We start from the raw sequence: 13,192 nt of genomic DNA, 5'->3' as shown, positions 1-13,192 counted from the left end.
CTGACTGCTGCATCTGTTCTTGGGGTGGCCAGTGTAATGTGATGTGCATGCCTCTGGCTACAGAAGTCTCTCAGTTCCATTAGTGGGCTGCCACTTGCTCTTGGCCTTCTGTCCTTGTCGGGGTGCAAGCTGTCATTGTGGCTGGATAAGCTGAGCTCCTCTTGCCTGTTTGTTCTCCATCCTGGTCTGCTCCGTGGTCATGTCCTTCATTTTCATGCTGTACTGGGATCAGCCTGAATCCACAGACTAGATAAAGTGAGTTGTTTTATGTTTTATTTCTGTTAGATTATTAAACTCAGTGCAGTGGTTTGCCCAACTCAAGGTGACAGGAGAAAGGCAATGAGAGGTGGCATAAGAGAGGGAAAGGGATGTAGCATTGGAAGTCAGGTGTGCGTGAATGTCAGATCCTGCCTTGTCTGGCCAGTCTTCCCCGTGAGGTCTTCGAGTGAAAAGTAGGCGGGCACAGGTAATGGTTGTTGGCAGAAGGATATTTTATTGCTAGTTGAGACTTGGCTCAGAACCTTCTTCTGGTGGGAGAAGGAGAAACCAAGCAGAAGAAGAGTTTCACACTAAGAACTGGAGCGGAGCTGGCTGTATCACCTCTGTAGGTTTCCCAGGGCAAAGGGACTCAGCCTGCGTCATATCAGCTGTTTGGAAGGAAGAATCAGAAGTTAGGAAGAGAGAAATGAGCTCTTTACTCCAAATGGATGGAAGGAAGAGACCATCCCCACTTTTAACCTTAAACTCTCCTTAGCTCTTGAACCTGGCCCGTGGCAACACTCCTATTTTTGTTAAGGGAGCTCTTTTGACTACATCCTATACTGAGTCAAGCATAGGATTTATTTGTTTATAAAATTGAGGAGTTGGACTAGAGTCTAATCATTTAGGGGTTCCTACCAAACCTTGGTTTGATGTTTTGATAAACTTGAATTTAAATATCACTAGGTGGAGCTTGTAATGTCTAGTTTGCTGCAATCCCCACCATTCCTTACTGTCTTTTATCAAGTCCACTTGATTCTTTGATTCTGCCTTAGCTGCTAGAGGCATTTGAGTTTCACAAGCCTGGGACTGTTTTACCAATCTTTTCCTACTAAAAGGTTGTGATTCCACAGTCTACTAGCTCTGTGACCTTGGGAAGTTATTTAATTTTCTAATATTCATTTTACAAGAGAAGCAACTAAGATGATTTGCTTGAGGGCAGAGTGCTAGACCAGATTTTCTCTCATGTTTCTTTCATCTTCATCCATGATGAAGCCATCATCTGTTGGTTCCAGGAACAGTCTTGCTCCTGCTTTTTCTGTGGATGATGTTGTTTTTACTTTCTCATACTCCTAAGTGGCTAAATGCAAGGGGCTTCACAACTAATTGTTGCCTGTGCATGGGAGCACAGCCTTACTGTTCTAACAGCTTCATCTGTCTCCTTTTTCAATTCGTAAATCATGGAGAGTTGGTTTATCACAGAGACTCAAGAACAATTTGCTCATTCTAATACACATACATTTTTATTCTAGTAATAACACATCTGAGGCATCTGCTGAAATTAAGATATTATTTATAGAAAGATAAAGTTTTCTAACATAGGTGCTGTTTAGATAATTATTTCCGTAATTAATATCTTGGAAAGTTCTTCGTCAATTTATACCAACTTCACATTTTTTTGTAATCTTTTCTTTCCCACTCAACCAAAACAAAGAACATCTAAATCTAATCTAGCAAACAAGTGAGTTTGGGAAGGATATAGAGAGAGCTATTTTCCATCGTGCTTTACCGTAGGTTATTAGGGTAATGAGTTTAAGCTAATAAGGATGTTCATCCTTTTTGTCAAGCCACCTCTACTTCATCCTTAGGTTTAATAACTGCTGGAGCCAGGAATAGGTAGAAACTTCAGTTGTAATCTTGCTCTAAAATAAGGAAATGATACATGACAGCTTTGGTGGACACAAAGCTGGAACATGGGCGTGTTTTATTATTGACAGGACTGGCTTCAGTATTGCTGTTTCAAGAGCAAGTGATCCCGTCTAGTTTGGAACTGTAGGAGTAGGGAGGTGGCAGGGAAGGGTTGCATTGGGGTTCTAGCAATTCTTTGGGGAAGAGAAGTCTGCTTGGACATCGGTGAAGGGAAGTTTGTGGATAAATTACCATCCTGGTTGTCCTGAAGTCTGTCAGACTCTGTGGGGTTGGCTATTAAATTCCTTTCTGATGATCTACTCCACGAGCCTTTGGGTTTGTGGTCTGCAGACTGAACTGAACTGTTCAGTCCTGTCGCTGACCTGTTTGACTATAGAGACTGGGCTAGGATAACACACAGGGATTGCTTTTCCTTCTGTTAAATTTCTCGCAGGTATTTCTAGCAGGACCGAAGGGCCCAAGAAGTCATTAATAAATTTTGGGCCATGTTAAGTGATGCTGCCATCCAGGCCTTAAAATCATCAGTGGTCACAGACAGTGTTTGTGTCAGGTAGCCCTCATTTGCTTGTGAAGCAGTGTTTCACACGGTAATAAGAAACACTTTCAACAGCCTCTTACCCTTATAAAGGCTAGTTTTAACTCTCAGTCTGTGTCACTGGCTGGGAGAATGTAAGTATTGATATATGCTAAAAATAAGAGGAACTTTGCATTGATACTAGAGACTATTAAGGTAGTTTTTTTTGTTTTTTGTTTTGTAAATCTGACTCAGATACCAGAAGGAAGGCAGAACCTGCCTTTGGAGGTCATGACCCTCGTACAGCTGTTCAGCTCCGAAGCCTCAGCACAGTATTAAAACGCCTCAAGGAAATCATGGAGGGGAAAAGCCAGGTACTGTCTAGAGGCTTTAGAAGATTACTTATTAAGCACTTACATGGGGACCATGAGGTACTCACTAAAAATGATACAATGCCACTTGAAAGAAAGTTCAGTTAATACTAACTTCACCTGTGGACACCATATTTTTTACTCATAAGTTCCTAATTTTAGTTTATCAATTTTTTTCATTTTATGGATTGTGCTTTTTGTGTTCTGTTTAAGAAATGTTTTTCTAGCCCGGGGTAGTAAATATTCTCCCATGGTTTCTTTAAGAAGCTTTATTATTTGTGTGAAGTATATGGATAAAGATTCACTTTTTTCCCCGTGGATGTCCAGTTGGACCCAGTACCATTTTTTAAATTTTAAAAATTTATTTATTTATTTATTTATTGGCTGCGCCACATGGCATGCGGGTTCTTAGTTCCTGGACCACGGATCAAACCTGTGCCGCCTGCAGCGGAAGCTCAGAGTCTTAACCACTGGACCACCAGGGAAATCCCAGCACCATTTTTTTTTAAAGACAACCCTTCACTGACTGCATTACAGATCTTGTCAGAAATCCATTTATATGTGTGAGGGTGAGTCCATATATGTCCAGGGCTCTCCTTTTTCTTCCACAGCTCCGTTTTTTCCTTCCACTAATACTCTGTCTAAAATTACTGTAGCTTTGGAATAAATCTTAATGGCTGACATTATACATCCTTCAGTTTATTCTGCTTCAAGAGTGCCTTGGTCATTTTGACCTTTTGCGTTCCCATATAAATTTTAGAAATAGCTTGTTAATTTCTGCAAAAGATATTTTCTAGGATTTTGATTAGCATTGCATTTGCCATTGCATTTTAATAATCAATAGTTTCAAGAAGCCTTCACACATTTTTATTGTTACAGGATAGTGACCTGAAGCAATATTGGATGCCAGATAGCCAGTGTAAAGAGTGCTATGACTGTAGTGAGAAATTTACCACTTTTAGACGCAGACACCACTGCCGACTGTGTGGGCAGATTTTCTGCAGTCGTTGCTGCAATCAAGAAATCCCTGGAAAATTTATGGGTTATACAGGTAAATGAGCTGTATTGACAAGTTTACAATTTTTAAAGATCATAACAATAAGATAGTTATAATACAGGACCCATGTTAAGTCATTTTTAAATTTTGGACATGATGTGTGAGTTATGGGGTGCACAAACATGAGGGAGACATGGCTTTGCTTTTAAGGACCTTATAGTCAAATAATAAAGTAGATGGGGATATTCATAAATAACATGAGTAAAAGACAGTGTATCATAGATGCTACCAAAAAACCATGGGACCGTTAATGTTTTTTTTTGTTGTTGTTGTTTTTGTTTTTTTCTTTAAATTTTTAAAAAATAAATAAATTTATTTATTTTTGGCTATATTGGGTCTTTGTTGCTGTGCGCGGGCTTTCTCTAGTTGCAATGAGTTGGGGCTACTGTTTGTTGCGGTGTGCAGGCTTCTCATTGTCGTGGCTTCTCTTGTTGCGGAGCACGGGCTCTCGGCGCACAGGCTTCAGTAGTTGTGGCACGTGGGCTCAGTAGTTGTGGCACGTGGGCTCAGTAGTTGTGGCTCATGGGCTCTAGAGCGCAGGCTCAGTAATTGTGGCGCACGGGCTTAGTTGCTCCGCGGCATGTGGGATCTTCCTGGGCCAGGGCTTGAACCCGTGTCCTCTGCATTGGCAGGTGGATTCCTAACCACTGTGGCACCAGGTAAGCCCAATTAATGTTTATTAGACAAGTTGGTTGGAGTGATCACTAATTTATATTGTTATGAGAGTTTTCTCTCACTGCTGTGGCCTGTCCCGTTGCAGAGCACAGGCTCCGGACGCACGGGCTCAGTGGCCATGGCTCACAGGCCCAGCTGTTCCGTGGCATGTGGGATCTTCCCGGACCAGGACACGAACCCATGTCCCCTGCATCGGCAGGCGGACTCTCAACCACTGGGCCACCAGGGAAGCCCTATGAGAGTTTTTATTTTACAAAATACAGATATCCCTTGAGTTATATGATAGTGTGCTTTAGCAAATTGCATTTACTCATATTCTTCCCTAAATTTTAGTAATATAGAGGTTTAAAATTATTTGTTGAAGCAGAAAAAAACTAAACGGTGTGTGTAGTGATTAGGGAGTGGAAGTGGAAGGTGGGCAGAAGTTACCAAAAAGAGAACACTTCTTTTTTGTTAAAGTATATATATGTGTGTATGTGTGTGTGTGTGTGTGTGTGTGTGTGTGTGTGTGTGTGTGTATAATTTTAAAAAAATGTTTATTTATTTATTTTGGCTGCGCCAGGTCTTTAGTTGCAGCATGTGGGAATCTTTTAGTTGCGGCATGTGGGATCTTTAGCTGTGGCATGTAAACTCTTAGTTGCAGCACGTGGAATCTAGTTCCCTGACCAGGAATTGAACCCAGGCCCCCTGCACTGGGAGCATGGAGTCTTAGCCACTGAACTACCAGGGAAGTCCGAGAACACTGTTAGTATCTCTCTCATGTTATTTTTATTATCATGTAGATCTTCCTTTCGGCCTTACTCACTTTAAAAAAAAAGATTTTTTTTTTTAACCTAAACTGCTTCAGAGTTCAGACCCCAGTTATCTTTCATCCAGATTATGGCTGCAGCTTTTAAAAGATTTTTTTACCTTTAGTTTTTCCCTATCTTGAATTCATTTTTCATACTCTAGTCAGTATCCTATTAAATGCTAATTGGATCATGTCAAATTCCCTTGCATAAAACCCTTTCAGAGTTCTCATTACCTATAGGATAAAATCCTGTCTTGTTAATATGGTTGGTGTATGGATTCCCTAGGGCTTTCTTAACAAAATACCACAAACTGAATGGGTTAGGACAAACAGAAATTTGTTGTCTTACAGTTCTGGAGGCCAGAACTACCATAATAGCCCTCATTTCACAGGTCAGGAACAAATGTAGGGATTTGTCATTTGCTGAGTACGTCTATTCCAGTTATATATTCTAGAACTGAGGGATAACTACATGGGTTCGGGGACTCACTGAACCCACTGTAAGATGGACCTAAGCTGGAACTCTGTTGATCACCCGACCTTTGTAAGCCCCTGCTCTGACTTGAAACCATAGTAACATTTTGAGCCTCTTGGAATTAGTGTTAATTCAGTGCCAAAGTCCAGTCATGTCCTAGAAGTTTGACTATTATCTTTTTCTCAATGCACTGTCACTCTGGTGAAAGGCTCTAGGTCCTTTGGGGAAGCCTTTTAGGAAGATAAACAGTATACATTTTTTGGCAGTGTAGTGGGGCCCTTCCTCAAGGTGACCCACCTCCCTTCATTCAAGGAATTCTGGGTCTGTAAATGGCTTAAGTCTGAGAATTGGTTGAGGGGTCATGACTCTTTTTGATTCAAGTTTGAGTTTTGTTCACTTGATCTGGAACTCTTTTTCTTATACCAATCCAGTAAGAGTTTAGAAGACTGCCCATTTACTTTTAGGAACACCATGATCAGATGTGTCATAGATCTCTGTATATGTTACACTATTCTGCTTAAAGCTTTGACTCTGATGTCTGTTCTGGTAACATGCCTTGCCTACCTTGTCTTTGGCGATTAAATGCCACCACTCTGCCCCTGCCAACCTGGGATCCAGTGGTCCCCAGTGCATTTAGATTTCCCAGTTTAGCACCAGCAGTTCCCACTATAATGGGTGACTGCAAAGCTCTACAGGGATGCTGGGGCTCCCCTTACACACACACAAATTTTTTTTCTCATAGTTATGGTGAAAGGTATGTACCCTGGATCCTCCTGGGGGCAAGCGAGCAGATCTTACTTGGTAAATCTGCTCTTAACAGTCTCCCTAAGCTTTTGGATCCCTTCCTTTATAGCATTCCAGGGTAATTCTGGCATTTCAACTTCATTTAGTATAGGACACTTTTGGTCTGTGTTTTAGCCATCCAACCAATTAACCAGACTGTTAGAGCCCCTTTGAACACCTTGAGCTATAACATTAAATCCAGAATCTCTGCTTAGTGGGTCCATATCAATAGATCCAGTTTGATCTGACTTTATGTTCTTTCCAGTATTATTCTATACCCTTGGTAGCCATCCCCACACATATTCCCTGGGTTTCTGTTTGTCTAAATTGGAAAAATCTTGTAGTTCTTTTGGAGTGTAGTGTACTTCCTCATGGGTCACACTTTATAACTCTCCTTTCAGGGGACCTGAGTCTTATTATAGGCCTAGAAGCAAAGAGGGGAGTGGGAGTGGGTCCTGAGGAGAGTAAGCAGGGTCTTGCAAGGCAGCTAACTCATGGGAGGCTGTTGTGAATTTCTCAGGCAAAGCAGGGTTAACCTCAGACGCGGTGGAAAGGCTACTTCTACTCGCCAAGAAGACTAAGTAGAAGTTGGCAGCTCAGTGTTCCCAGCTTCCCCAAATATTCCCTTCCAGTTTTCAGGATCTCATTCCTTTCTAATCAATGCCCTAACTTTAATGGACACACCGTAAGGTTAAGTGATTCAGTGTGTGTTGTGGTTCAGTCACTTGCATGATGAGACTCTTGGTTTGATTTTCGGCAATCTCAGCTCTGCAGCTGTACATGGTTCTTTCAGGGAAGACATAGACACTTTCAGGTACACTGTACAGTTCTTGAGCTGGGAATCTGAATTCCTGATGTCATTCTTTTCCCTTTTTGTCCAGTGCAATTAGGAGCAGCTAATCTCATACTCATTAGTTTGACAAAAATGTTCTAAGATGTGCAGTACATAGTAAGTCAGGTCTTTGCCTCTTATAAGTATTTGATTAGGAGTATCCATAGGTGATACTTTACGTGACTCTGTTGCCCCATCACACCGTGGACTATCAGCATTCCCTTTACTACTGGGAATAGAGTCCTTATTGCCTTTAAATCTAATTAGAGAACCAATTCCAGAAACCCAAAAACCAATTCAGAAAATTCAACCTTAAGATTTTGTTGCTCTAGAACTTCTCTTGGTACCAAAATTTATATTAGGGTTCTCCAGAGAAACAGAACTAATAGGGTATTTACACCCCTCCTCCCCCACCCCCCCCAGCACACACACATTTATATAGAAAGAAAGATTTATTTTAAGGAATTGGCTCAAGTGATTAAGGAAGCTGGCAAGTCTGAAATTCTTAGGATAGGCCAGCGGGCTGGAAACTCAGGCAGAATGTCTGTCTTAAAGACTCGAGACAGGGCTTCCCTGGTGGCACAGTGGTTAAGAATCCTCCTGCCAATTCAGGGGACACGGGTTTGATCCCTGGTCCGGGAAGGTCCCACATGCCATGGAGCAACTAAGCCCGTGCGCCACAACTACTGAGCCTGCGCTCTAGAGCCTGCGAGCCACAACCACTGAAGCCCACGCACCTAGAGCCCGTGCTCCGCAACGAGAGAAGCCACCGCAATGAGAAGCCCGTGTACTGCAACAAAGAGTAGCCCCCGCTCGCCGCAACTAGAGAAAGCCCACGCGCAGCAACAAAGACCCAACGCAGCCAAAAATAAATAAATAAATAAGACGAGACAGAATTTTTTTCTTTAAGAATCCTCAGTCTTTGATCATAAGGCCTTCACATGATTGGATGAGATCCATCCATATTATGGAGGGTAATCTGGTTAAAGTCAATAGATGGTAAATATTAATCATGTCTTAAAAAAAAAAAACCTTCACAGTAACAACTAGACCATTGTTGGACCAAATAATCAGTCTTGCCAAGTTGACACATAAAATTAACCGTTGCAGATGGGACAATGAATTCTGGGCACAATTGTATATCCAGGCTGCGAATAAATACCTAGAATACGTAGGCACATAGAAACAGATCCATGAATGTTAAGTTATAGTGGTGTAGCAGTGCTATCTCTGTATCTGCCGTGCAACTTTCTGATTATATGTGTCTCTTGTCCCCAGTGGACTGAGTTCTTTGATGGCAGGGCTGTGTCTCATCGACCTTTTTACCACATTCTTTAATTTAGGCATGCGCTCAGTAGGTCCTTGCTGGTGAGGATTCTTCAGGAAATGAGAACTTTCCTGGTCTGGGTTGGCTCCCTTTATTGATCTGATCATTTTCATTCTAATAGCTGAACGATGAAGGGAGATTTCCTTTACAGTGTAAGAACCAAGCCTTTGTTATGGCAACTTAAGGACCTTTCTGCAGGAAGTAATTTCATCTCCTTACTACAATTCTACTTTGGTCAGCCGGTGGTAGTATGTCCTAGCACTCTCATTTATCCTGGACTGGAATTCAATTTTTTGGGGGGGGCTCTTGATTGGAGATATCGTTCTTTAGATTCATCTGTTGAATCATGGTGTTAGAAATGAGTAACACAACAAGTGATATTTAACTTTGCTTAAAATACATGCATAATTTAATAAAGCTGAGTACTATGTAATAGTTGTCTTAAAATGAAAAATAAAAGACCCTTTATTGTACTTGGTAGTAATTATGGTAAAAACACAGTACAGTTGACTTTCAGAAGTCTTTTGTTCACGTCACTTCAGTTCTCTAATGTTAATGGTAAAAAGAATTACGATAGAATTGTTACGTAACATGTTATTAGTAAAGTTTAATTATCTTACCTCCTTTTTTAGTACACTAAATTGTTATAGAATCACACAAAAAATTGTTATAGAAAAAGGGTAGAAATGAAAACTTACATTTGGGCAGGACTGCATCCTGAAAAAAATGCATTTAAAATTATTAAATAGCCTTATTGTTTGTCTTCCCAAGAATATTTCATTTCCACCCTTCCTTTCACTATAAGAATTTCCTTTATACTTCCCCCCCTATATTTCATATTGCTTGTAAACCAATTTTGTTAGTTTGTTTTTAAAACTGTGCCCCCTTGTGGAGGCCACTCTTCATGGCTTCATATAGATAGCTAAATAACATTTTCCTCCTTACTTGTTATTTAGGGAAAAAGTGTTACTTCTATTTGTATTGGTTTATGTACTCAATTAAAAAATTTTTTTTCTTGAACCTTCTGTCTCTGATAGATCCCTTACTTCATTTTTAGAACCTTGAGGAATATTCTTTTAGCAGAGTTTTCTAGTACCTTGAGTCATATTTTCTTGTTATAAATATTTGAGGTAATTTGGATACCTGGATGGATTTTGCATAATGATGGTTTTTAAAATATATAACAGAGCTAACAAAGTTACTTCACTTTTAAAAGATGTCTTTTTTGGTAGTCTTTACTTGAGGATGGTTCCTGTTATTAGATTAACTAGTAACCCAAGGGTTTAATGTGTTCTGGTAAGTAATATATTAGTTATCTTTTACTTAATTTTCTTTTTTATTTTCCTCCTAGGGGATCTCCGAGCCTGTACATACTGTAGAAAAATAGCCTTAAGTTATGCTCATTCCACAGACAGTAATTCCATTGGTGAAGACTTGAATGCTCTTTCAGATTCTGCTTCCTCTGTGTCTGTACTTGATCCGAGTGAACCCCGAACACCTGTAGGGAGTAGAAAAGCCAGCCGCAACATATTTTTAGAGGATGATTTTGCCTGGCAAAGGTACTGTCACTTACATGTAATTTTATTTATATTTGATAAATACTGATAGTCTTGTGACCGAAGGGTGCTTTAAGTTAACATTTAACTTCTTTGAATTGTTTCCTGAAAATAACACCATTTTCTCCTTTTTTCTCAGCTTGCCTTAGGAAGGATCACAGATGTTTATGGATAGTGATAATGTTGACTAATTAGAATGTTAGCTCCACAAGAGGAGAGACTTTTTCTTGTTTGCTCTTCTACACCTGGCACCAAGAACAGTGTATGGCGTATATATGAACTTGATAATATTTGTTGAATAAACAACAGAAGTTATTTCCATTAATCATTTCTAATGTAGCCTTCTTTGAGAAGGAGGATGCTCATAAGATTTGTGTTCATAATATTTGCAAATGAAGTTAGATTTTTTTCCTTCCTGAGGAACATTTCATCTTTTTTTGTATGTCTAAATATGCTACACTCTCTGGTTGTGAAGGATGTTACTCTTTCTTTACCTGGAACTGTTTGAATTAGAATACTAGATTCATCAGTTTCTGGTTGTTTTTCGTTAGCTAAATAATTTTCTCATGCGTCGTACCAAATAGGGCCACGTCAAAGTGCTTGAAGTTTTAAGTAGCATCTTTCTGTTATTTTCTCAGTTACCTCTTAATGGAGTGAGGAATTAATAGGTAACCAATGAATTTAGACAAAAGTAAAAAATGAATGAATTATACCAACATTCAACATGTATGAATCTCGGGGATATAATGTGGAGGAGAAAAGAAAGTCACATATGATATAGCCAGTGATTATTTATAGAAAGTTCAAAAATATACAAATGAATACACTATCTAGGGATACAAACATGGTAAACTTAAAAGGAGGAGAATGATAAATATAAAATTTACAACAGTAGTTTCATTGAGGGCAGGGAAGGGAATGGGATTGGGTCAGGGGAACAAGCACTTCAAAGTCGGTGGTAACGTTCTCTTTCTTAAATTGCTCCATGGGTGCATTGGTGTTTGTGGCATCCTGATTCTTTATACCTTACATATATTTTATAAGTTTTAAAGATTGACTCTGCATTTAATGAACAAAAAAGAAAGGAGAGGGATTCTTCATTTCTTACTTCAGTAAGCAATGCCATGTGGATGCCTGGCCCTGTTGTGTGAGCCCAGAATTGGCAAGTGTGATTTAATAAAACAAACCAGGTTTGAAAGCTTCCTGGGAGATGCCGGATAGATGTCAAAGGCAGAATAACTTTAGGTTCTGTGCTAATAGTTTAATGTTCATTCTCTTTTAGCCATCATATCTCTGTGGTAGGCACTACTTTCTCCTTTTGACAGATGTGGGTGCTGAAGTTCAGAGAGATTAAGTAACGTGCCCAAGGTCACACAACTAGTAGGAGGTAGAGCCTGCACTTGGACCTAGGTTTGTGTGACTCTGCAGTGCTATTCCTCCTAGTTATGGGGACTGAGAATAAAATATTTGAACTCAGGATTCCGGCCCCCCTCAGAGCACTTCAATTTTGTATATGTGATGTGAGAAGGAGTTCTACAAGTCACTCATCCAGCCAATTTTATTATTTTATTGACACCCATTATACTTAATATAACTCTCTTTATCGCTCTTTTGGTATTTGATATCCTTAAGACAAAAACCATCCTATTTCCACTTCAACTAAAAGAAGAGAACAAAAATGACCCATAAGCTCATTATTGCAGAAAAACAACCTGCTTTTAAATGTTAAAGCATTTTATTGAAATTGGATTTGCCTGTAACTCTCTTAAATCATCTCAGTATTTTCTTATTTTCTTTATAGTTTGATTCATCCAGACTCCTCAAATACTGCTCTTTCAGCAAGACTTGTATCTGTTCAAGAGGACGCTGGGAAATCTCCTGCTCGAAATAGGTAAACTGCCAAATGAAAACACTGTTCTGTGTCTGGTTTTTCTTTTTTATAGTAATGAGAAGAACAGACATAAAATGGAGCTCTAAAAGCTGAACTAAACTATCGTTTCCTTTTTGCTAGTTAGCTGTCACTTGCATTCTCTCAGTGGCCGTTTTCTACTATTCTCTATTGGCTTCAGATCTCGGAACCTTCATTCCTTCTTTCTTCACGCTTAACAGGTGACCTCTCTTTCAGTTACACAGCAAAGAGGAGAGATAACAGACGAGGATGTCCTCAACTCTTAACATCACTTACCAACTTGATTACAGTTGCAGCTCATCCTTTTTCTCTTCACTTCTGGTTCTCCACTTGTGTTCTGGTTCTCATCCCTTACTAGTTTTTATTAGTTACCCTATTAGTTCCTTATCTTTCACTTCTCTCTGCTGACTCCTTACTGTCTGCATTTAAACAAACTCATGTCTTACCTATTAAAAACAAACAAACAAAACCCCTCCTTTGTGTTTTACCTCTAGTTATCTGTAGTCTCAATTTATTTTCTTAGCCAAATTCCTTGAAATAATAGCCCATAACTGTTGTATACCTGCACACTTCCTTCTCCTTTTCAACTTACTAGAGTGTTACTAACATCCACACCTCCCCACCAAAAATAGTCATTACAAAATCAGTTGGTAAGTGGTTATAAACCTGAAGAACTAGATACCCGACTCACCATATGGTTTAACATACTTTCAATTTATTCTTTCAACAAGTAATTAATAAGTACCTACGAACTAGGTCCTTGTATAACAGTGAATCAAATAAACAAAAATTTAAAGCATATGAAAACATAAGGAATAGGGGAGGAGGTTGGAATTTTTGTGGTTTTTTTAAGATTTTTTTTTGATGTGGACCATTTTTAAAGTCTTTGATTGAATTTGTTACAATATTGCTTCTGTTTTATGTTTTGGAATTTTGGTGGTGAGGTGTGTGGGATCTTAGCTCCTCGACCAGGGGTCGAACCCCCCCGCGCCACC

The 13,192-nt window shown here is 39.6% G+C and overlaps 1 protein-coding gene across 2 annotated transcripts in view; it reads left to right on the top strand.

The window, feature by feature from the left end:
• Nucleotides 1–13,192, top strand: part of PIKFYVE (phosphoinositide kinase, FYVE-type zinc finger containing) — a 74,893-nt gene that overhangs the window by 6,029 nt on the left and 55,672 nt on the right. Inside the window, exons 4-7 of one of the 2 annotated variants that reach the window (XM_007463646.1) lie at nucleotides 2,678–2,796; nucleotides 3,673–3,844; nucleotides 10,084–10,291; nucleotides 12,090–12,179. In XM_007463646.1, coding sequence (XP_007463708.1) covers nucleotides 2,678–2,796; nucleotides 3,673–3,844; nucleotides 10,084–10,291; nucleotides 12,090–12,179 — 589 coding nt within the window. The remainder of the gene's footprint in view (nucleotides 1–2,677; nucleotides 2,797–3,672; nucleotides 3,845–10,083; nucleotides 10,292–12,089; nucleotides 12,180–13,192) is intronic. The other variant, XM_007463647.1, reaches the window with a different exon arrangement.

The sequence above is a fragment of the Lipotes vexillifer genome, unplaced genomic scaffold (genome assembly GCF_000442215.2).
Source record: "Lipotes vexillifer unplaced genomic scaffold, Lipotes_vexillifer_v1.1 scaffold678, whole genome shotgun sequence".
NCBI classification, from domain to species: Eukaryota; Metazoa; Chordata; class Mammalia; order Artiodactyla; family Lipotidae; genus Lipotes; species Lipotes vexillifer.
Note: the sequence above shows the minus strand (reverse complement) of the source record. Positions and strands in the feature narration are given on the sequence as shown.